The sequence below is a fragment of the Paramisgurnus dabryanus genome, chromosome 21, assembly GCF_030506205.2.
Source record: "Paramisgurnus dabryanus chromosome 21, PD_genome_1.1, whole genome shotgun sequence".
Taxonomy (NCBI): Eukaryota; Metazoa; Chordata; class Actinopteri; order Cypriniformes; family Cobitidae; genus Paramisgurnus; species Paramisgurnus dabryanus.
This window is the reverse complement of record NC_133357.1, coordinates 21,755,260-21,781,861: the sequence shown is the minus strand read 5'-3', so window position 1 is coordinate 21,781,861 and position 26,602 is coordinate 21,755,260. Positions and strand designations below refer to the sequence as shown.

General features: G+C 35.9%; 1 protein-coding gene across 3 annotated transcripts in view; it reads right to left on the bottom strand.

Moving 5' to 3' along the window:
- Positions 1–26,602, bottom strand: part of chl1a (cell adhesion molecule L1-like a) — a 90,983-nt gene that overhangs the window by 26,929 nt on the left and 37,452 nt on the right. For all 3 annotated transcript variants that reach the window (XM_065286250.2, XM_073812966.1, XM_065286249.1), the window contains 14 exons: positions 22,024–22,205; positions 21,686–21,794; positions 18,894–19,084; positions 18,309–18,431; positions 15,796–15,966; positions 14,393–14,425; positions 13,310–13,406; positions 13,038–13,219; positions 12,731–12,865; positions 8,977–9,117; positions 8,428–8,539; positions 3,152–3,318; positions 2,915–3,074; positions 784–908 (listed from right to left, as the gene is read on the bottom strand). In XM_065286250.2, coding sequence (XP_065142322.1) covers positions 784–908; positions 2,915–3,074; positions 3,152–3,318; positions 8,428–8,539; positions 8,977–9,117; positions 12,731–12,865; positions 13,038–13,219; positions 13,310–13,406; positions 14,393–14,425; positions 15,796–15,966; positions 18,309–18,431; positions 18,894–19,084; positions 21,686–21,794; positions 22,024–22,105 — 1,828 coding nt within the window. In that variant the 5' untranslated portion in view covers positions 22,106–22,205. The remainder of the gene's footprint in view (positions 1–783; positions 909–2,914; positions 3,075–3,151; positions 3,319–8,427; positions 8,540–8,976; positions 9,118–12,730; positions 12,866–13,037; positions 13,220–13,309; positions 13,407–14,392; positions 14,426–15,795; positions 15,967–18,308; positions 18,432–18,893; positions 19,085–21,685; positions 21,795–22,023; positions 22,206–26,602) is intronic.

Below are 26,602 nucleotides of genomic sequence, written 5' to 3'. Positions count from 1 at the left end.
TAACCTGGGGAACCCTACCGCTTTAACTAGGTTTCCAAAAATCCGCCGCACAAAAGGCCGTCAAGTGCATCTCGGAGAATAGCGCAGACATGCTTCACACCGGGAGCGAGCATGCGCGCCACAAGACCGAAATGAGAGAAAGAAAGAGATACAGTCCACCGTCGCCGTCTGAAGGACATGGGTGGATTAACAATCTGGCAAAAAAATTTCTACATATAGAGGTTATGCAGACAAAGTAGCAAACTGGTCATATGAAGCACCAAGAGTTTTCCCAGTGGACCTCATGGCAATGTGGGCCTTTTTGCTTTAATGCACGTAAGTTGTAGAGTAATGTCAATAACGATTTTTATTTGGACCCACTTGTGACGTGTGAATTTTGCCATTTTAATTTAAACATGAAATTTTAATTATTTGCCATGTAACTTTTTTGTTAATAAGATTTATATTTTATATTTAGTATTTAATAAATAATTGTTAAATGTAGTACAGAGTTGTAGTCTATCGCACAAAGAAGCTCCAAACCCTGCCCACCCCGGCAAACCCTACCACCTTAACTAACACATTTTCTGCGGGAAACCATGATATTCATAGATCCGCATATATATGAAATGATGCAAGGATGTAGAGTTACATTCAAGCTGTTTTAAAGCATGAAGAAATTACTGTCACATGTAAAACTTTTACGTTTGCTATTATGATGCTTAAAAAAAAATTGTTTTAAGTGACATAAATGATCAACTACGGTGGGATTTAATTCATAGAACATCAGAGGTTGTGACCTACCTAACACAGTAAGAAATGCAGAAGCCTCAACTTGGTCCAGCGATGTTCGAGCAATGCATGTATAATTTCCTTGGTCACTATGTCTTAAATTGGTAATCTGGAAAGTCCCATCATCTATGAAATATCTGCAAATGATAATAGTTCATAGATTATTAAAAATGAAATGTCAAATTAAACATCATACATGACGACTTTGGCATACGCAACAATCTCTGATTCACGTCTCTTGAAGTAGTATTTCTAATAGTTTCTATTCGTAAGTGGCAGCTTAATAGATGCCAATATAATGTCCTTTTGGGAATCTGTTTCTAGGAAAAGGGGTTATAATCACTACTCATTAGATCGAGTACCTTTTCATTTTCAAGAGAGACTTTTCTTCCACAAGAGCTTACTAATACTGATAAAAGCTTACCATTACATCTAGCTTTGCTCTTTTAGATGATTACAAAGTGAAATGACCTTGATGCCTGCACTGCTTTGATGACACAACACTTTGTTTAAAAAGAACTGACCGAATGCACTAAAAAGACTTTCTTCTAATCCAAAGTTAAACTATTGCTTGCATTGTACATACTGCTAAAATTCATTTTTTACTTTTTTCTTATTTTTCGCAACAGTTATCTAAAAATACTTAAATCAAGTTACATTTACTTGAAAAGAAAAATGGCCTATGTTAAGTGTTGTTTTCTGAAAATAACATTAAGTGAAATCCCAGCAAGCAATTCTGCGTTTTAACTCATTCACCGCCAGCAATTTTTTCAAAAGTTGCCCGCCAGCATTTTTTGTGATTTTCACAAGTTTCACAAAATGCCTTCCAGGAAGATTTTCTTCTAAAAATATATAAACATACAAATATATCAAAAGAAAAAACAGACCCTCTGCTTTCATACAAACAATAAACAAACTATATTTCAGAGCCTATCTATATTTTTTCTCTGCTTATAAACTCTTAAATATGGGTATTTTTCTTAAAGCGTACTGTAACTAAACCCCTGGTCAGAGCCTGACTCCACCCACTGACAATATTTGAAAAATGCAAAAAAAGTGGGCAGATCCCAACTGAGATAGAGGGGACGAACTAAGCTCGTACCAAGTGTGTGGTGAGATCGTAACAAGGGCGTGGTGAGCTTGAACCTGCTTACGTCACGAGTTATTTTTTTGACCCAACATCCAATAGAAAAATTCAACTGCAGTAGCCACCGTTCAACCTGAAGAGGGCAGCACTCAGACGTTTTTACACCACATATTGTAGCATTGAAACACTTTATATCCAAATGTCAAAAAAACTTACATAAATCAATGAACAGCACTAATAAAGCATCATTCTTACAGATCATTAACTAAAAAAAGTTGGTTTAGGGTTTAGTTACTCTTTAAAAAATACTTTTTTTAGCAAAAAGCTTAAAATAATTGCATTTTTGTAAAGGAATTTTGTTAGAGATCAGATTCAGAACGATTATCAAAACATACACAGAGTTTAAAATTAGTAAATAACATTTTGGCTATAATCGCGATATTGCAGATTAACATAAAAATTCATTAGAAACACATTTTGTTATGCAAATGTTTTCTCTTAATTGACAAGATAACTCCTCAATGGCGGGGAAAGAGTTAAAGACATCTAATTGCCATCCAAACATAACCCAGAAGTCTAGGCTAAAACAAGGAAAAATTTGAGCTGTCAGTGAAAATTGAATACACATCTAACCATAATGCAAAAATAAATGCAACAAAATAAATCAATAAATGAAACCAAACACCTTGTAATCACTGTTGGCTTTGATGGAATATCATAAATCTCAAAAGTTATTTTGGCAAAAAAGATATGTGACCAAAGTTTATTTTGGCTATAAGTGGATAACTCATACCTGGAAGGTGAAATGATACCTATTGCTTGCTGGGTTAATGCTTAACACATGAAAAAATCTGCCAATGTGGTGAAAAAAAAATCAACTCACTTAATTTTGGTAATTTGTTTAAGACTAAATATAAGGTCATTTTCTGAAGTAAACGTATCCCCATTTAAAGGATTTTTAGATATTTGTAATGGAAAACAAAACAAAAATGTAAGTAAGAAATCCATTTTTTGCAGTAAGCATCTATAACAAAAGCTCAAAAAAGTGTCACCAACCCTTCTGAGATGTTGGAGATGATTTTTATCCCATCCTTAAACCACAGGACCTCCAGTTCTCTATTCAGGGTTGGGTCACCCTCCACCTGGCATTCCAGTTCAGCCACAGATCCTCTTTTCACCTCTTTATCATGAGGAGCTTCTACAATCCTAGTTGAAGCTAAAAACAGAAAAACTTTAATTTCAACATCCTCAATGAATCTTGCAGGTGAACTTTTTTTGTAAACTGTGCTTAACCTTTAATGAAAAGCTCGGTGAAGATGCTGGCTGTGTCCTCTGAGTTTTTTGCGAAACATTTGTACTGGCCCATGTCTTCATTTTCAACTTTGTGAATCTGCAGGGAGCCGTTCTTTAGGAGAGAAAATCTTTCCCCATCTAGAGAGCCCTCTGGGTCTTCTCTTCTCCTACAAAACAAACATTGAACCCTTCACAGTTCTGCAGAAATAGACGCCCATGGGAAAGGCCTTTACCGCAATGACTTAAGATGCTCTGCTGATAAGACCGAACCCGGTGTAGCCTAGTTTTTTTTATAAACTTGACTTTCAAAACGGACTAAAGGTTTTCTACAGAAAACTTTCTCAAAGAAGAAAAAGGGTAAAAATATGAGTGATCCCCTGGAGAGTGCAGACATTTCAAAAGGGCTATAGATCTGTCTGTGTCTTTTCTCAATGTATTGTGCCTTTTATTCTTTACTTAATCCACTTGACCCCATTGGACCCGCAGTTCTGCTATCAGGCATTTTGTGTCTTGCTACTGTCATTCACCCATTATCTGAGATCCAGCTACTGTAATACCCTACTAAAAAAGCCCAGCTTATGTCAGCATGAATGTTAAGACAAACATCATGGTGGTTCTGAGGAAGCTTACAGCATTACAATTTCCCGGCAAAAATTCATTGCATATAAAAACTTGTATCTTGTTACTGACAGCATTCGAAGCATGTATCTCTGGGGATCCCTGCACCAACTGACCAATGGTCATTAAAAGGAATGCAAATATTAGTATATAACTAACCAGAAAAAAAACTGGTTGAAATTTCAGCAATAGATCCAAAACCGAACTTGTGAATATTCATACATTTATATATACATAAAGATATACATGCATATATAAATACATTTATTAAATGTTTAAAAAATATCCCCATACTGTAGATTGTTTGTTCAAGCAGTTTGTTACGACCTATAGTTGCGTTTTAAAGTTTAACGTCCTTCAGCTTTTGTAAAAAACACAGTGCCATGTGTTGTTATGACATGCTGTTTGATTGTCGCTACACTGTAAAAAATCCAACTTTAAAATGTTCATTCAACAAAGAACATTAAGTAACTTGAACAAAGATTTCTTTGTTGAAGGGCGTCAATTGATTATTTTGTGTTCACTGAATGAAAAGAGCATAATCATTCAGCTAACAAATATTATTTTGTTGACTGGACTTAGATGTATAAGTTTTTGTCCAATTCGTTCACCCAACTTGCCAAACTGAGTAATCTGAACAAGCAATTTAAAAAAAACTATGGTCGGAATGGTTCCCAGCATGCATTGCAACATGTTCACTTCTTTGGTTAATATTTACTAAAAAAGATGACTGTTTTAATGTTTGCTGCATTTATTTATGTTGTTATGTTGTTAATGTTAGTTATATGTTGTATTTAGAGTAATTTTTAAAGAATTATGTTTCTTCATTGTTACCATGATTGAGAAGTGTGTGTTCAGTGTAGAGGGCAGCACAATGAGTTAGCGCGTATCATTGTTGCCTCACAGCAAAAAGGTCTCTGGTTTAAGTCAGACAAAGACTTTGTTTATGAGACCTTTCTGTGTATACTCCCACAGTCCAAAACATGTAGATTAGTTAAATTTGGATATATTAAATTACTCTTTACCCAACTTGGCCACTAGTTGAGTAAACATAGAAATTTGTTTATTACCTAATCAGTTTAAGTTGGTTCAACTTTTTGGTGTAAGTTGACATTACTCAGTAAATTGAGTTAGGTGAACTACATCATCCAAGAGTTGAGTAAACTCAAAAAAGCTGTGCAGCAAGTTGCTTTGAAAATTTAAGTTAAGTCAACTTTAATTTTTTTACAGTGTACTATTCAAAATGTGGGTTCATTACGGGACCATGCAAAAGTTCAAGCAATACTTATAAAAGTAATGTGTGACCTTTTTACATGGCCCCTAACATTTTCCAACATTCAATTCGCAAGATTTGCAATTACGCTACTGACGCTTTTCAAACCTACAGTACATTCAAGGTACAGTTTATATCAATTTGTGTGTACCCTGAGATTGAACCCATGATCTTTTGCACTGTTAATACAATGCTCTACCAACTAAGCTACAGGAATTGCACAACACATATTAGAAAATGACATTTAAATATAAATCTATTATTATTATTATTATTAGACGTAGTAGTAGTAGTATTGTTATTATTATTATTATTGTTATTATATTATTATTATTATTATTATTATTATTATACATTTCTTTGTTCTGATGAACACAAAGGAAAATATTTTGAGGAATGTTTGTAATCAAACCAATCAGAAGCCCCAATGACTTCCATAGTATTCTTTTTTCCTACTATGGAAGTCAATAGAGCTCCTAAAAATATTTCCCTTTGTGTTCATCAGAACAAAAACATTTATACAGGTTTGTAACAACATGAGGGTGAGTAAATGATGACAAAACTTTCATTTTTGGGTGAGCTATCCCTTTAAGGAAAAGGTTTCTTTAGCATTGCCTCCTGCTGATATTAAAAAAAGGGCTAGGAATCATTACAAATGAGGGGTCCCCACTTTTCGGGAGAAAAATGTAGCATTCATAAATATACCATAACTCATTCCCCACCAGCCATCTTTTGAAAAGTTTTGTGATTTTCACAAAATGCCTTCCAGGAAATTTTTCTTCTAAAAATATATAAACAAACAAATATATAAAATTAAAGAACAGACCCTATGGTTTCAAACAAACAAAAACAAACAAACAAAATGGGGGGGGGATCAAGTTTCATCCTATCTTTATTTTTTCTCTGCTTATAAACCCTCAAATATGGGTATTTTTCTTCAAAAATACTTTTTTTTAGCAAAAATCTGAAAAAAAAAGCATTTTTGTGAAGGAATTTTATTAGAGATCAGATTCAAAATGATAGTCAAAACATACACACAGTTTAAAATTAGTAAATAATATTTTGGCTTCAGTTTATTCATAAATTGGGTAAGTGGATAATCGCAGTATTGCAGATTAACCCCCAGGGGTCCAAAAACGTGGGGACGCGTTTTGACGTGTTTTCTCCTTATCATAGCAGAATCAACTTAAAATACTCCATCATTAATAATCAAACACTTACGTGTTTGACATCATTTGAAACTCTGATGGGTCCTCTTTAATTAGTGTACATTCCAAATAACAAGAGATCTTTGTGTTTTTGTCAAATAAAGAAAATAAACAGGGTGCTCATTTAGACATTTCTGTCTCCGCCATCTGTCTCTCAAATCACGTTACAAAAATAAGTTGCAACTCCACGAATACTCTACACACAAACATGATACACGTATCCAAAGAAAGCCTGAAATGTCTACTTTTAAACAAGCTAATTATAAACAAAAACAAATATTTCCTGTTTATATAATCTGCATTGAAGTAAAGAGAGTACCGTTTTTCCTGGCTGAGCTCATTATCTTTAATTCGGTCACGCCCACAGGCTGTTGGCATGGTAATGAAGAGACCAGCAGTTCCAACAATAATAAACAAAGCGTAAAGTTTTATCAGATTTAAAGACTTTACCGCATGTTTGGATTATAAACTTTATACACACACGTGAGGAATATCTTCATTTATGTCTGGACATTGAGGAAGAGAAGCGTTTATCTTTAACGTTACCTAAGAAGAAGAACAATGGAAGACGCAATGGAGGAGGATATATTCCTGAAGAAACTGTAAGTCATTTGTCTTCATATTTGCTATCATGTAATATGTTATGCCTTGTGCAGTTCAGCCTACATAAGCAACCTCAGCAGACTGCACGCTTCGGATTGAAAAACTTTCGCATTGTTTACAAACGAGTACGCGTGATCTCACGTAATGGCGGATTTCATTGTTACATGCTGTACAGTGTTAGACACAGTTATTCACTTTCGTATCCTTCATGGCAACTTTGAGTAATGCTGCACTGCAGGATCTGCTGTAATATGATATTGTTTACATGCAACGCATTCCATACATTGCGCTTTACACACGGCGCCGTTTTATTATGAGCTCCGCGTTGTTTACACGGAGAGCTCGCGCACATTGACGCCATATGCGATGTGTTTTTAAAGTTCATACTCGCTTACAGAAACGCGTTTAAAACAGAAGCTAGACGATAAGGGGAAGGGCATCTGAAAACAGCTTTTTATATAACTAATCATTGCAGATGTTTATCTGAGATACTAATTTAGTTTATGTACATGATAGTTTATCGGAATCTAGTGCTATCATTTACCCATTTGTTATGTATGTAAGGGTATTTCTGTGGACAATTTATGCTAACAGCTGTTCATAACTCTCTTACAGGTCTGCATTCCTCTCATCAGTACAAAACTATGAAGTGGAAAAACATATTCACACTTTTTGGACATAAAGTTATATGGTAACATGAGCCACATGAAGTTTACAGCGCTGTTGTTTATCAGTTTCTACAAGCTAAGTTTTTGAATAGGGTGTGTTTTCAAATAAACTGAAAATGTCCTACTGACCTTCATTTCTATTTTGATTATATTGTTAACTTCTTAATAAACCTCAAACAAACATGTATACATTTGTCCTCACATTCTTTACTGTAGTTCCCTCCTGCCTCATTATGCAGCTCATTATACAGCTCATTATGCGAGCCTTTGTTTGCTAGCTGTCAATCAATCCTTCTCGCATATGGCCACTCTAAACAAAAAGTGTCTTACAATTTCTAAATCAATATATTGGTTATGTGAATGAGTAGGCAGGATGATTTTCACATCATTTTAAAGAAAAAACTCTAGACTACTAGATTCAGTTTAGGAAAGTCTTGTTAAAACATGTTTAGTATGGGTTTTGTGGACTTATATCGTGACTTAAAATTTTTGCTTTTTTAAAAACCACGCATTAACCTTTTTCTCTCAAAAATACAAACATGTACATACATGTAGCTCATATAATATTTTAGCCCAGTTTGTGCTGAACACAGTGGTATGAGACACTTGCCATTATTATGTTTTAAAGCAACTGAAAAAAGACCAAATGTAAGAGCATGTCAGATCCTCTGACAGTGTCCCAAAATGGTCGGACCCCAGAGGGTTAACATAAAAAAAGTTTTTTTTTTAATGCAAATGTTTTCTCTTAATTAACGAGATAACTCGTCAATGGTGGTGAAAGAGTTAATGTATTGTAGTGTAAGCCCTCTTTTCATATTTTTAAAACCGGTGCATGATGTACCATCAAAAGATTTAATTACCACTCTTGGAACCCCAACATTCACTTGGAACAGTTACCAAACTCACCAATGAATGGTGGCAGACGGAGAGCTAAAAACTTCACAATCCATAATCACACTCCTCCCCAGCATGGTTGCATACTCCAGATAATTCTGCGTCAAAATCAAAGGGGGATGATCTAAGAGAAAGCCAGACCATTAGTCAAAACATTTACACACACATCAAATAGCCATAACAGCATATGGCTCACTTTTTGTGGTGTGGTTTGAAACAAGCATAATCTAAATACTCCCTGATTCACAATTAAACTGTGAAAAAGCTATTAGCATATAAAAGAGCTCTCATTTCCTGCCAGCTACAAACAGAGAAAAACTGTAGCAAAAGTGATTTCTACACACACACTTTGTTGTTCTTCTAGAAATGAAGCAGCTGCTTTACACCCTTAAGCCACCAAACGCGTCATATCATAATCAAACCCGTAAAAACTTCAATGAAAATTTTGGTCTTTCCTTGTGGTGCTAAGATTATGTGAATTATGTTAATGAGGTGTGATTCTTACCCGTATCTCACTATAAGATGTAGTGTACTCTCTGTAGTGTAGTATGCAGTACTCACTCATGACTAGGACATTTGCATTGGCTGTTATGGTCCCGTGTCTGTTGGAGGCCTCACACTGGTATACTGCACTGTCGCTCTTCTGAGCTCTGTGTAAGATTATGCTGTCATCCCGCACTTCGTGATTTGTGGAAGGCAAATCTAGGACAAAAACAAGCCTGAATTGGCACTCGTAAAGAATTATAGCCTGAGAATAAAACCAGACCTTGGGCTATAACAGTCAACAGTAGATAATCTCCCTATAAAAGTTATCAAAAAAGATAGACAGACAGACAAAGACAAACAGACAGACAATCATAAAAGTGTTATACACAGACAGGCAGGCAGACAGACCGACAGACTATCAGAAAAATGCTATAGACAGACAGACAGACATACAGACAAAGAAGTATTAGACAGACAGACAATCATAGAAGTGTAATAGAAAGAATGACAGACATACAGGCAAACATAGAAGTGTTAGAGAGAAAATAATCATAGAAGTATTACATACAGACAGACAGACCAGACAGACAGACAATCATAGAAGTGTAATAGAAAGAATGACAGACATACAGGCAAACATAGAAGTGTGAGAAAGAAAAATATCATAGGAGTATTACATACAGACAGACAGACCAGACAGACAGAGAGACATAGAAGTGTTAGACAGACAGACAGACAGACAGACAGACAGACAGAAAAAGAAGTGTTAGACAGACATACAATTATAGACGTTTTATAGACAGACAGACAGACAGACAGACAAAGAAATGTTAGACAGACAGACAGACAATCATAGAAGTGTTATAGACAGACAGACAGACAGACAATCATAGAAGTGATATAGACAGACAGACAGTCATGCTGTAGAAGTGTTATAGACAGACAGACAGTCATACTGTAGAAGTGTTATAGACAGACAGACAATCATAGAAGTGTTATAGACAGACAGACAGACAGAAATAGAAGTGTTATAGACAGACAGACAATCATATAAGTAATATAAACAGACAAGACAGACAGACAGACATAGAAGTGTTAGTCGGTCAGACAGGCAGACAGACAGACAGACAGACAGACAGACAGACAGACAATCATAGAAGTGTTAGACAGACAGAAAATTATAGAAGTGTTATAGACAGACAGACATAGAAGTGTCACAGACAGACAGACAATCATAGAAGTGTTATAGACAGACAGACATAGAAATGTGAAAGACAGACAGACAATCATAGAAGTGTTATATACAGACAGACAGTCAGACAGAAATAGAAGTGTTATAGACAGACAGACAATCATATAAGTAATATAAACAGACAGACAGACAGACAGACAGACATAGAAGTGTTAGTCGGTCAGACAGACAGACAGACAGACAATTATAGAAGTGTTATAGACAGACAGAAAAACAGAAATAGAAGTCATAGACAGACAGACAAAGAGACATAGAAGTGTTTGAGACAGACAGACATACAGACATAGAAGTGTTAGACAGACAGAAAATTATAGAAGTGTTATAGACAGACAGACATACAGACAGACAGACAGACAGACAGACATTCATAAAAGTGTTAAAGACAGACAGAAAACAGAAAAATAAGTCATAGACAGACAGACAATTATAGAAGTGTTATAGACAGACAGAAAAACAGAAATAGAAGTCATAGACAGACAGACAAAGAGACATAGAAGTGTTTGAGACAGACAGACAGACAGACAGACAGACATTGACGTGTTAGACAGACTGAAAATTATAGAAGTGTTTTAGACAGACAGACATACAGGCAGACAGACAGACAGACAGACAGACATTCATAAAAGTGTTAAAGACAGACAGAAAACAGAAATATAAGTCATAGACAGACAGACAAAGAGACATAGAAGTGTTAGACAGACAGAAAATTATAGAAGTGTTATAGACAGACAGACATAGAAGTGTCACAGAGAGACAAACAATCATAGAAGTGTTATAGACAGACAGACAGACATAGAAGTTATAGACAGACAGACTATCATAAAATTGTTACAGACATACAGACAGACAGACATAGAAGTGTTAGACAGACAGAAAATCATAGAAGTGTTATAGACAGACAGACAAACAAACAAACATATAAGTGTTATAGACAGACAGACAGACAATCATAGAAGTGTTATACACAAACAGAAAGACAGACAAAAATAGAAGTGTTATAGGCAGACAGGCAGACAGACATAGAAGTGTTATAGACAGACATACAGACATAGAAGTGTTAGACAGAAAGACAATCATAGACGTGTTATAGTCAGATGGATCGACATAGACGTTTTAGACAGACAGACAGACAGACAATCATAGAAGTGTTATAGACAAACAGACAGACAGACAGAAAGGCATAGAAGTGTTAGACAGACAGAAATATAAGTGTTATAAACAGAAAGACAGACATATAAGTGTTATAGACAGACAGGCATAAAAGTATTAGACAGAAAGACAATCATTGACTTGTTATAGACAGATAGATCGACATAGAAGTTTTAGACAGACAGACAATCATAGAAGTGTTATAGACAGACAGACAGACAATCACAGAAGTGTTATAGACAGACAAACAGACAGACAATCATAGAAGTGTTATAGACAAACAGACAGACAGACAGAAAGTCATAGAAGTTTAAGACAGACAGACAGAAATAGAAGTGTTATAGGCATAAAGACAGATATAGAAGTGTTATAGACAGACAGACAGACAGAAATTGAAGTGTTAGACAGACAGACAGACAATCATAAAATTGTTATAGACACACAGACAATCATATAAGTAATATAGACAGACAAACAGACAGACAATCATAGAAATGTTATAGACAGACAGACAGACATACAGACAGACAGACAATCATAAAAGTGTTATAGACACACAGACAATCATATAAGTAATATAGACAGACAAACAGACAGACAATCATAGAAATGTTATAGACAAACCGACAGACAGACAGACAGACAGACAGACGATCATAAAAGTGTTATAGACACACAGACAATCATATAAGTAATATAGGCAGACAGACAGACAGACAGACAGACATAGAAGTGTTATAGACAGACAGACAGACAGACAGACAGACAGACAAAGAAGTGTTAGACAAACAATCATAGAAGTGTTATAGACAGACAGACATAGAACTGTTACAGACAGACATAAAAGTGTTACACAGGCAGACAAATAGATCATCATAGAAGTGTTATAAAGGTACACGATAACTGCACAGCATACATTAACAATATCATTAGATCAGAGATCAATGACCTATTCAAGACAATTATAACTGATTTACAGGCATGACTGTTTATGAAAATACTCAATAATATGATGTAGAGATAGAACTCATTTTTCTCTCCATTTAAATCTGTGTATGCTCTTTTTTATATTTCAATTGATTTTGACAGCTGGCCCGAAGTTGAAACAGCTCGAGGTTCCCTAAGGCCGCTCAATCCTTGGTTTATATTGCTTTGTTTTGTCAGATTATCATTTTAGCAACAAGATCCTTCTAAAGTGATCCCACATATTTTAAAGTTAGAATCGTTACATGATTTATTTGGTTTATAGGATTGTGTCACCTACTCTCGTTTATATAATTTCACCACAATGTGTAAACTGTAGCTATATATTTATGCTTCAATTATAAAAAGGAGAAACAACAGACCATTCAGTAATTCATTATGCAGTGAGGCACAGATTTAGTCAATGGTCATGATAAGGGTAGGCAAAGAGGGGTTAAAACCTACCATCCAGAGGCTGCCCGTTTCTCTTCCAGGTGATTGAGGGTTGTGGGTTTCCTGTAGCAGAACACTTGATGTGGATGTCAGACCCAATTTCTGCCAAGTGATCCTTTACCGGCTCTTCCTGCCAGCTGGGGGGCTCTGAGATACAACATATGTATAAGGATTAAAACCCACATCTTAGTAAGAGCAATATTGCCCCCTGTTGTTAAGAATTGATATGGTTTTCCAATTTTATATTTAGTGTCTAAAATCTGCCTCAGAAACAGTCAGGTGTAAAAGCACCCTAAGACTATAGAGAAGGAGCACATACCCTCTACAAAAACTTGGAAGTGATGAACTTCTTCTCCAAGTGTATTTTGTGCCTTGCACGTGTAATTTCCCTCATCCGCTTGCGTAACGCTCGATATTGTCAAAAGTTTCCCAAAGTTCTTGATATTTGTCTGCTTTGGTAAGGTGCCCCCAATCTTGGTCCATTCCATTTGAGGTGTTGGGCTGAAAAATATATTTTGTTACACTTTCTTTCAGTGGAAGGGATTTGCTATTGTGTAGTGTTTGTACAGTCTTGTCACAGAGTTGACTTACAGTCCTATTGAGATACACTCCAGCTGAAGTTCATCTCCTCTTTTAAGATGGCTTGTTTGACTGGATGACTGTATAATGGTCGGCTTCCTCTCCATATCTGAATACAATAAAATTAGGGTTTTAATTGGTTTGGCATGCTTAAATTATGGCGGACAGATCAGAAAAATAAAATGCATGTCCAACAAACAAATAACAATCAGATGTTACTGTCTATCGTTATTTTTAATGTTGTTTGGGAAAGAACTGAAATGGAAAATGGGTAATAAATGAAAGAGTTTTGAAGCTTGATAAAGCTTTATCTGTTTGTGACACAAAGACAAATGCCTATATATTTAATGGTTCATGATTAAAGTGAAGATCATGTGTTGCATATTTATGGCAGGCTTGTGCACAATTCAGAATGACTCCTGAATTCCAGTTCAATTCTTGAATTTGAATTGATGTCAAAAACAGGATCTAGAATTAAAATTCGAATTTGAATTAAAGGAAGCAGAATTGCAATTCAATAGAAATTCAAAGAAATTCATATACATATTATACAGTAAGTGAAGTGTTAAAAATGAAGCTTTACAGTATATGTCAGATATGATTGAATTACATATTCTTTAAATTATATTAGTTTGAACTACATACAGATTACATTAACAGGAAATGTTTTCCCCAAGCAATTAATGTTTAAAACTCTAGTAACATAACAAATAATTAAGTTAGATTTTTTTTGTAATTTGTAATTGTAATTTTGTGGACCATGACTTAATTTCCCAGAATGCTTTACTTTAACCAAGTATTTAAAATGGTTGCCAAACAATTTTCCAAAGAAACTTTCCTAAGACTGAATGTATGTGAGATTGTTTCTGTTGTGTGACTGTGGAATTTCTTTGAATTGCCATAAATTTAATTCCACTTCCTGTCATTCCAAATACAATTCAAATTCAACTTCCTGTAGGGCGTATTTAATTTAATTCAAATTCCAATTTGTGAATTAAATGGAGGCCAATTCTGAAATTCTGAATTGTGCACAAGCCTGATTTATGGCAAAGTTGACATGTTTTACTAAATATGTGACTGTATGACATCACTCACCCATGACATAGTCATCATCCTGGCTTGAGTTTACTGAAAAAAAAAGATAAGAAGTTCTACACTGATAAAAGTGATATGTTGGATCAACTTAAAAATTACTTTTATTGGTAACACCTAAAAAAAAAAGTTAAAATTTTTTACTTGACCATATAAGAAAAAAAATTTTTTTAGGTGTTACCAATTGAAGTTTTTTTTTTTTTGAGTTAATTTAACTGTTGCACTTAATTTTTTTAAGTTTAATGAATTTGAAATTACAATTCATTTCAACTTTCTTGATTAATGATGAGTTGTTATAAATGATCAAAATAAAGTTGAAGTAACTTAAGCTAATTTAATTTATTTTAAGTTACAGCAACTCATGAAAAAAACGTAAATTAAAATGACTTACAGTGTAGCTTATTAAAATTATAACAAACAACACACATGACACTGGCACACACACACAAAACAATCTATCAGTGGCGGCTCGTGACTGCTCATCCGAGGGGCACTAATTCAAAATTATTGTTCGGAGTGTCAATTGTGTTGCTCGTGTTTTCAAAATATGTGTTTGTTGCGTCATGTGAAGCATGTGCATCACGTGTTTTGTCAAAATAAGTGGCTGCTGCATACGCGTCGAAAACCGTTTATGATAAAAGAGACGCTCGCGTTCACAAAACACAAGCAAGACACTCACTCTATTACGCATGAGATTATGCGAGTATCTGGCAAACGCGAGCGACTCTTTTATCATAAACCCTTTAGACGCGTCTGCAGCAGGTACTTATTTCCACAAGACACGTGATGCAAACATGATCTCTCGACACGTGACCAAAAAATTATATAAAAATTTACATCTGTTAAGTCTGCATCTGTGAGCAAGTAATACTAGAACGTTTCTCAAACTAACATCACTTCTAGCACTTTTCTTTTCTGGCAAGTGGCGGCAGGTGACTTCTCTTCCGAATGGCGCATATTCAAAATATGTGTTTGGAGTGTCATGTATGTGGCTAGTCATGTCAAAATATGTGCCTGCTGCTCATGCGTCAAAAGGGTTTATGATAAAAAAAATGCTCACATTCACAAAATACACTAACTTAACACTAAACTCTGATTACACATGAGATTATAAGTGAATATCTGACAAACGTGAGCATGTCTTGTATCATAAACCCCTTCGAAAGTGTCTGCAGCAGGCACATATTTTGACGTGACACGTAATGCACATAGGTTCACATCATGTGCTGAACACATGACAAGCCACACACATGATGGGCTAAATACATGTTGCACAGCGCTTCACATCGTGCACCTTCATAAAAGAAGTCACCGGCCACCACTGTTTCTTGCTATGACTTTTTAACCAACGGGACATTTAGTGCATGTATGAAGTCACTTATTGTATAGTTTTTTTCCTCACATACTTGTCCTGACCCTCAGGGCTGTGGGCTGTTTCTGAACGATCGTGCGTATCTTGGGAAAGGAGGCGAAGCAGCAGTAGTCATCTTTGCTGTCTGACGCCAGTGTGTTAGAGAAATACAAGTTTCCATTAAGGCCCATGGACACCCGCTCGTTCTGCACGATGTGCTTAAGATCTGTGAACAATACACAGGAGACGGTTAGAGTAACATAAGCGACAGGGCACTGGAAAGGCCTGCATCCAAACATCCCAGAAATAACCCTCTCTGACAGATCGCACAACAGATAACAAGCAGCATGGGAACAGCTTTCGATGCTTAGATCTACTAGCACCCACATATAAAATGTTTTGCAGGTGGCTAAAAACTATTCGCTGTGTACTGGCGTGTCTGGAGGCATGAGACACTTCTTTCAATGTCACGTATTTCCTGCATGTTTATGACAAAAAGATTCTTTAGAATGTGAATTGAAACGTTCACCATCACAAGGCTGTTATTAGTCGGGGCGTTGTAGAAATCATGGCGCCATTAAAATGAGAGTTGCCTAATCATACACATGCAGTTTTACTATAATCAAAGAGAAAGAGATGACTGATATACAGTATCAGAAACAATACTGTATGTTTGAACATCTGATGAAGTTTCCATAAATGATTATAGGTTAAAGGTTTCTTACTATGAATAAGTCTTTGGTATCCCCAGAATGCGTATGTGAATTTTAAGCTAAAAATAACCCACAGATAATGCATTATAGCATGATAAAATTGCTTGGGTGTGTCCTTTAAAATGCAAATGAGCTGATAAAATGTAAACACTGATCGCAATGATGGTGGTTTGTTGAAATTGAAACTCAATTGTGCTGTGAAGTATTTTCTCTCTCTCTCTCTCTCTCTCTCTCTCTCTCTCTCTCTCTCTCTCTCTCTCTCTCTCTCTCTCTCTCTCTCTCAACTATGGCAGTGATTGGGACTTTTGGGATAATGTAAATACACAACTGCATGAAATATATCACCCCGTGCAAGTGGATTTTGAATATTTTATTTTAAAAATCTTACATATTGTGCCTTGAAAATAAGTTAAAGGCACAATATTTGTGATTTGTTTTAATCCAGTGTTATGTTCACATGTGTACTTATATTTTCCCAAATGTTTTCAACAATGTCTGAATTCAAAGTGTTAACCAATGCTCCGCCCTTGTTTATAGGGTCTGGGTATTCATCTGGACCATGTGATGTCACTGTGTGTCGTCACTGCATTTTTGTGTCTGGTCACAGCTGGGCGCCCTGCTTTATTCTATGGTGGCAGCAGCCACAACTACCAGATAAAGATCAATAAAACACTCCCAGGAGGTTCACAACAAGATTACATTTTGCCCGGGATATGTTGCGATTTTGGCTGTAGCAACAGTCAGAAGTGACGTCTTTGGTAACCATGAATATCAAAGTATCGCTAGAGTGATTCAAAAGCAGTGTTGTTGCGTCGCTTTCATGATACTTTGAAGTCATGAGCCAATGAATCTGCACAGTGCTGTATGATTAATCGTTTGCAGAATAAAATTTTTGTTTACATCATATATGTGTGTGTACTGTGTATAATAATTATGTATAAATAAATATACACACATGCATGTATAATTTTAAGAAAAAAATATGTATAGATTAAATATTTATATATAATATAAATTATATATAAATATAAAAATGTATATACACATGTAAATACGCCTTAAATACCTACATGCAAGTGTATTTATTTATGCATAATTATTATACACAGTACACACGCATATATGATGTAAACAAAACTTTTATTCTGGAAACGATTAATCGCGATTAATCGTTATGCAGCCCTACCACGAAGTGAAATGAGTACACAAACAAGTGTTTTGGGGGTGCTTTTAAGTTTAAGTTCTTCAGCCATATTCTTTTTGATTTGTCGATCGTCTTTTGGGAGGTGATGGAAACTACAATCGTTAGCAGGAACACTCTTAGTTTTAGGCTTATGTTCAAAACACCAACGTTTAAGCCACTGACTTAGTTTATTCCTGTTATATGTACAACCACAAACAGCACATGCTGTCCCTGAGCTCCGTAACGACATCTCTCATAAAGGTTTGCGACTTTAAATAGTAAAAAAATTATCCGAAAAACACCTAACCTGTTCGCTATAACGTTACACCACACAAAATACCATTGATAAACTACTTCCACCGCCTCACCAGATGTTTTACTCACTATCTTTTTTACAATAACTCCCCCAGAAACAGGTGGATAAAACTATTTCATTAATTCATCCATAAACATGATTTGTAAGTCCTGTAAGATCGTTTCTTATAGACAGTGAAGGTAAAGACTATATTTTGCATTGTTTCGCGTTTTATAACGGCATCATCGAGTACACCGTTCTTTTTGTTGTTAAGCGACCTCTAGTGAAGAAAATTATATATTGTGCTTTTAAGTTCGAATATGTTTTCATGTTGGTAACATCATTTAAAGCAACTGATATAAAATGCATTGTACTACCTAAGGTCATCCAGTAGAGTTGCCGAGGTGGAACCCCATTTGGTGGGTTACACTCCAAAATCACTGATTCTCCCTCCATTACAACCACTGGCTGCATCTTCTCCTTGGGGAACTTGGGCGTAGCTATGTGCGAATACAAAATCAACACAATGTAAGTTCTTTTAAATACAGTGCAGCAGTCATGTTACAAGCAAATACTACAGCATGCAATATAAAAGACATTGTGTAGATCTGAAATTATTATAACTTTTTAATACATATATCCAAGACGTTAATGTATGTCTTCTAGGATAAAACCAGTGAATTTTTTGCTGTAAACACAATGCTTTACCAATTAAGCTACAGGAACACTATGAATCGCCACATCACGTTCAACCAGTACTGTTGGTTCCCTAACCATACTGAGAAATTCATGATGGGAACAGCTTGTAATAGTACAACTCTAAACTGTTTAAATAGAAGAAATACACCCGGAGCCATTACTCATTGTATTCATAAATGTTAAACACTACTGTGTGGTGTAACAGCAGTTTAGTTTTATGATAGGCAGATGCTGTTTGAGGATATTTATGAAGAATTACTTACTTGGTACAATAAATTCTGTTTCCTCTGATATCGCAGTTCCAAGTTTGTTCGAGGCATAACATCTATACTTTCCCTGGAATTTCACTTTTTCTTTTATGTTCGGTATCACAAAAGTCCCACTGGTCTCTTCTGTTGCGAGTCGAGTATCTTGATGTGGGTTAAAATCTGCTCCATCTTTTGTCCAGCGGTAACTGCTTAAGCAAAAACAGCAGAAAACTTTCAGGGCCATTAAGCACTATTTTGATTAGAAATATTAAGCTTAATTAATTCCTTTAAAAAATTAAGTCAGATACAAATATAAAACTGTAGACAGTACATAGACTGCAAATATATATTTTTGTTAGTATTTTTTTCTTGTTTTCCCAAGTTGGTTCAACTGAAAAAAATTACTTAAATTGGTAACACCTAAAAAATTGGTAACACTTTACTTGAAGAGGTGTTCATAGGACTGAAATGACACTTTCATAATCATGACATGACACGTGTCATGAACATGAAGGAGATTTTATGCACATTTATAACAAATGTCATTAAGTGTCATTGGTTCAATTATGTCATTTTTAATGAAAAGATGACATTGTTTGAGATGTCTTTGTTATGACAACTTGACCAAGACAACATAAATGACCACTTTTATCAAGTGATACAAATTGAATTTGTCATTAAAATGTCATTAAGTGTTAACACTCTGTCATATCGTTTTGTAACAGCGTCATGAATATTTTTCTTGACCTCAAATACAGTGGTAGAAATATAATCTGTCATTTAAATGTCATTAAGTGCTAAAACTCTGTCAAATAGTTTTATAACAGTGTCATTAATATTCTTCAGTTCATTTTTTTTAAGTTTCCTCCAGGTGTTAGAGAGATAAAATTAAATAAAAATGTAAAAATAATAATTAAAATTGATACAATTATATTTAATTGCATTTGGAGACAGATTCACCTAAAATTAAATGAAAACAATACAATAATGGGTTAAGCTATGCAGCGTTGGGTCCATATTGCTTAAAAAACAGTGCATTACATTAAATTGATTAAATGTTTTATTCATTTTTTATTCAAGTGTGATGAAGAACAAGTTCTGTTGGTTGTCAGTTTTTTATGTATTGTGCACTAGTTACTTACAATCTTTGACAAGTCTGATGCATTTTGTTAAGGTATTTAAAATTATTTGACATAGTATTTACACTTAATGATATTTTAATGTCAGTTTAATGTAATGTTAACCCATAAAGCTAGGTAGACTATTAAGTTTGATAATTATTCTGCTATGTCATGTTTATGACAGATTTATGACAAGTTATAATGTATTGGTTTATGTCAAGTTGTAATAACAAAGACATCTCAAACAATGTAATTTTTGCATTAAAAATGACATAATTGAACAAAAGGCACCTAATGACCGTTGTCATAAATGTTTATAAAATGTACTTCATGTTCATGACGCGTGTCATGTCATGATTATGAAGGTGTCATGTCATGTCATTCTTATGAACACCCCTTCAAATAAAGTGTAACCAAAAAAAGTATATTCTAAAAATGTATGTTTATTCAACTTAAAGATCACGTTCCTTCTGATCCCATTTTTTAAACCCTAGTTAGTGTGTAATGTTGCTATAATAGCATAAATAGTTCACTGGCAGGCGATATATTTTCTTTAACAGAATTCGCCCTTCAAAGCCTACAGCGAACGGCCGTTTTAGACTACAGTCCTTTACTTCCTGCTTTAATGACATCACTTGAACAGTTTTTTGACTAAACTCCGCCCACAGGAATACGTCAGTCGCCAGCTAAGCTAATGGCAAGCTAATCTGCTATCGAATCACAACACACTAAACAAACTACACAATCAGAACTCAATACGTATTTCTGAAGGAGGGACTTCATAAAACAAGGAAGACATCAGCCCGTTTTTAGGACCGTGAAAACAGTGATATACAGATAAGTAAATTGTGGGAAAAATACAGCATTTTTTACATGTGAAACATGAACACATGTTATATTGCGCACTGTAAACACAAAAAAAAGTAAATTTTAAGGTGAAAAAAACAATTGAAGTAATTTTTACAGTTTGGATGCACAAGCACCACATGCAGTCTACGCTCCACCTGTGAAACCGTACGTGTTTGGCTATTAAAAATTAGCTAGACACTTGCGAATGCCGTGTCCTGCCTGAAATGGAATTTTAAAATGTTAATTTAATATTTCATAAACTGTAAAAAATCATCATGCAGGCCGATTGGACACCTTTTTGGGCTGCGTTCGGCCTGCAGGCTGTATGTTTGACACCCCTGGCTTAAACATAAAAACTAGGCCAACAGGGTAGGCGAAGGAAACCTAAATTAAGCTTTCAAGTTAATTTCCTAATTAGAAAAGTCATTTTTTAGACATTTTTAATGATGTACTGTTTGTTGTGGTAAGTAAAATATTTTACATTATGAATGTAAACAATACAGGGATCTTTGACTACTGACTGGTCAATGATGTTAAGATACTTGTCTTGAAAACAAGACAAAAATACTAAATTTAAAAAATCCATTCTGTAGTGTATAAAGTAATATTTCAACCTAAAATAAAAACTCTGTCATTATTTATTTACCTACACCTCACCTTCTTCTGTAAACAAAACATCAGTTTTATTGTTAAGCTTAATGATGTGCTTTTTGCATGTGACATCATCTAAAAAGGTTAAATGTCAATATAAAGTTTTTGGATGCACTGTTGCTTTTAATGTGTTAATGTTTGAAGAAGAAATGGGCAACATCCATGAGTGCAGGAGATCTCACTTACGTTGGTCTTGGGTTGCCTTTGGCTTCACATTTGAGGGTGTAGCTGTCATCATACGGTAAGGCAATGAGAGAGCCCGAAGTCTGAATGGTGATGGTTGGCGGTTGCTCGACTACAGGAAACAGGTCAAAAGATAAAAGAGCCTCGCCATTTAAATGGTCATTCATGCTAAACAGGAAAGTCTGCTTTCTGTTGGAGTTTAATGTACAGTAACAATCAATGCTGTTGGATAATAGCTGTGACTTCGAATTAAAGGGCGAAATGCAATGGGAAATGAGCTTGTCTAAAGTTACGCTCAGCAGAAAAACATCTGAGAGTCATTGAACTGTCCTGCTACTTACCGTGAGGAGGGATGTAAACACCAAAGGCAGTGGATAAGATGATCAACAGGAGGCCGACACGAAGGCTCCTGAGCCCCCTCATCCCAGCCGGCAGATGAGAAAAGGAAATAAAAGGGTATTTCACCTGGAAAGTTTAGTTTGAGCTCTTCACTGACTCCTCCAAGGCAAAGATCTTAAGAGTCCTGGAAGAGTACAAGAGCAAAAACAGAGAAGCAATTATAGTAAATCCTTCTACTGCAAAATTGACAGAGGAATCTTATGAGTCTTCGGTGTTTAACATCATATATTGGATTTATAGCTGGTGAGATGCTTTCAAAAACTTTGCACCTCAGGCGGGTGAGAGAGCAACATGTAAACGGTGAAACACAGGTACTGACAAAAACTTCAAAATCTTAGGAATGTGTCAGTCTTGACTGGCAGATGGTCGTTGTTTAAAGACCGCATGATATAACTTGACAGGGACATTTTCTTCAAAACCAGAAGCTGGGGAAACATATTTAAGGGCGGTTTCCCAGACAGGGCTTATCCTAGTCCCAGACTAAAATGCATGTTTTAGCTGCCTTAATTTAAAAACACCTTGTCCTGATTACTTTTAACATATATAGTAGACATATGTTAAAAGTATTAATAATGCCTAGTCCTGGATTAATCTAAACCCTGTCCGGGAAACCGCCCCGTAATGTTTTTAAATTAATTCATGTCACAGCCACTAACCAAAATTGGCTAATTGGTGTTTCTAGTCGAAGGCTAGTGGTATTATTGTACATAAAATTGTAGTTACTGCATAAGCATAACTGTGGATTCACACCAGCCGCGGAAGAGGCGGCAATCGCGGATGATTTACATGTTAAGTCAATGCAAACACGCGATTAGGCATCCTGCGGCGCGGTACACGCGGTACACGCGGTAGCCGCGGCGCGGATGTCGCGGAACGCGCGGAAGGCGTGGGGCGTTCCGCGCGTTCCGCGCGAATTGAGCGTTGCCGCGGGAAACGCGCGAGTTCAAAAATCTGAACTTTGGCGGAATTCCGCGCCGCGTTAACCAATCAGGAGCTTGCTGTAGTAGTGACGTGATTACAGGAAGCGAGCGGAGTGGTGTAGTCTCCGCGGAGTCGCAGAAGCCCCTCCCATGACGCGGATTTCCGCGTGAATTTCTCGAATTACTAGAATTTCACGCGCGGCGTTCACGCGCGGATTAAGCGAGTAAACTCAAAATGTTCAAGCGGCAAACTGGACGCGGTTCACGCGTTTTTGCCGCCTCTTCCGCGGCTGGTGTGAACCTACAGTAAGAATATATATATATATTAGGGGTGCACGATTCAGAAAATTTCACGATTCGATTCAAAATCGATTTTTTTATTCCAAAACGATTCGCAATTTTAAAAAAACGATTCACAGTGTGTAAATGTAGTTTACTGTTTCCTATGTGACTGATTGTAGTAGATATACAATTTTAAAGAAAAGAAACACAACAAATTAAATATAGTTTGATATTACTTTATGTCTTTATGCAAAAAAAAAAAAAAAATTGTTATGAAGCAATTAGATGACCCCTTTTATCAAACTCTATTAAAAACAATAATATAGTATATTAATGATAGACAGTGCAGGTCTATAGATTATAAATGTGACTAGTGTTATAATGGTTATTATTTCTATTAGATAGAGCAGAAGCAGGAAAAGTGCCTCTCTTTCTATTTCTCTCTTGCCGATTAAAAAAAGCTAAATCCACTCATTATTTCAGATTCAAAAGTCTACTTGCTGTCCCAGTGACAGGGGACTTTACATTACAGCTTTGCATTTTGTAAATCTTGAGTCAGCTTGAGCTTTGCTCGGTCAGTGCAATAGATTTTAGAAAATATATGGTTTATTAATTATGCAGTCGCATAATTCATTGAGAAACAGAGAGAACGTGAACTCACACCGAACTCATCATGTCGCACACAAAATGTCATTATTAAAGAGTGTCATCATCACCGAAAAACAAAAAAGACAAAATTTGATACCAGATATACTTGGCACTTGTTAATATAACTGGGCAGCGCGCCCAAGTAAAGTCAATGTGTGGGAAACACTGTGACAAGAGTGTGCAGGCGTCAGAGTGAATACGACGCAGCGCCATCTATGGGAATACTGAGATAAACTCATTTCAGGACAATAGTAACACGGCATTACAAAAAAATATGTATGAATCGATTTTTGGAATTCTATGAATTGATTCTGAATCGGCAAATCTTGAATCGATTTTTTTGCACACCCCTAATATATATATATATTTTTTAATTCCTAAAAATTTCTTCAAAATAAGAAAATTTTCAATCAGGAGCTCCGGTGCTCCCCATAAAAAAACGTTAGTCTGAAGCCCTGAATGACTACACATTTAAAAAAAAAATTTGGGGGGGCACTTCAAATGTGGTCACCCTAGGTCACTACACTGTGTTGGTTGTTGTGTATGTTGTTGGAAAGGCATTAGCAGGGATGGATGGAAATAAATTATTGTTGCAGATTGAGTTGTTAAGTATCACTCCTCAATTTGGTCTATTATTGTATTTACTGTCCCAAGCATAAATGCATATGAGGAAATGCAACAGCGATTTTTTTGACCTGAGGAAGGGTTTCTTTCTGAATAATCACAGCACTTTCGTTCCAATGTAGAATTGACATGTTGTAACATTTTTGAAGAGGTGCGTGTCAGTCTACATCATAGGATGCACATCTATATGTAGGCTAGGCTGTACAATTGGGCTAAGAAGTATAAATTGGGCTTAAGGTGATGCTTAAAACACTGAGAACTTCATGAAATCTTCTAAGCTATAAGAGAGCAAATGTGACCAGTCACGGAAAGTAGGGACACAAGTCGGATCTGGGCATTTTGAGTTATTCACAGATTCTGAAAGTGCAGTTTTTAAGCTTTCCAACGATGTGTAACACATGGAAATCTGATAAGATTTGGAGAAGTTGTGGCCATTTGAATATAGGAACTCAGAAATACTCAAACCGAGAAAAACGAGACGAAAGGGACTCTTCTTTTCAGCTGGGGGAGACAATAGGGCTCATTTACATCTCATTTAGCTAAGCCATACCCCCTGTAAAGCCGTTTTGCGATGTTCTAGCATCATATGTAGTATTTTATGACCAAATGACAACATGCAGAAATAAACATGACTCTTTTTACCTTTGTGGGGATCACAAGTCGAATCCAGTCTGTTTCAGATTATCCAATGACCATTTTTGTCCACAAATGCATATAATCCGTGAAATATAGATTGTTTACATCAGATTTCGCATGAATGTCTGGTAATACAATATAATATACAATCTGAAGACTATTTAAATCGTAACATGTAAGGGTATATGAGCTTACACTCCGTTAAACACATGAACCCACCTTCAAAGTTTGTATTTAAAATAGGAAAGTAGTATAATAGATCATCCAAACAGCGCCGTCGAAAACGTGACAGCCTTTAGAGATGTTACCAATGGCTCGCTCGTTCCTCCATCAGCCAATGACTTCATGGAAAATATTGATAGACAAAACATGTAGCCAATTATATGAAGAATACAACGATATCTGTGTAACTTCTGTGTGTTTGGACTCATGCTGCGCTGCAAGAACTGACAGAGAGATGACGTCAAAGTACCGCAAGAGCGAGTCGAAATTAAACCACTCGGTAAGATTTCTTGAAGAGCTCTCGCGGTTTTTTGACGTCATCCCACTGCGGCGCCGCATAAAGTCAGTGACGCGGCTGACGTACGATGCGGCTGACTGTTATTTGTTCCGCCCCAGCTTCTTTTATTTTTCTTTTGTTTTGTGCGCCCGAGCATTACAGTCTGGGGAGACGCAGGCTATAAGTTTGAAAAAAAAAAACTTAGCAAACATGTCTGAGGAACAGGGCAGCCGCGTCACTACAGTCACGTGACTTCACGCTCGAGCCGGAAGAGAAGACAATGCTGAATAAAGTCGTAATTCTGCTATTTTTGGACCAAACTGTATTTTCGATGCATCAACACAATCTTACTGACCCACTGATGTCACATGGACTACTTTGACGATGTTTTATTACCTTTCTGGACATGGAAACCATACATATATTTTCAATGAAGGGGAAAGCTCTCGGACTAAATCTAACGTTAAAACATCTTAAACTGTGTTCCGAAGATGAATGGAGGTCTTCCGAGTTTAGAACGACATAAGGGTGAGTCATTAATTACATTATTTTCATTTTTGGGCGAACTATCCTTATTTAGTAGTCACGCTGTTCCCTTTGGGGGCGGAGGCGAAAACAAAAGCTTATACAGTATGTAAATATACACACAGACAATGACGCCCCCCTGCTGCATGCTAGAATCTCCGGAAAAACAAGCCTATTTCAAACGCAAAATGTACGCTTTTAAATATACAAAAACTGCTATCTCAAACATGGAGAGGCTTCTTCGTGATCTCAACTAACAGATTCTTCAATAAAACGAAAATCACATATTTTGAAAAAAAAACTTTGTTTCCCATTTTCTCGAAACTTGTGCTGCCGACTTGTGTCCCTTGTTTCCGTGACGGGTCACAAATCAAAGGGGTCAGAGAA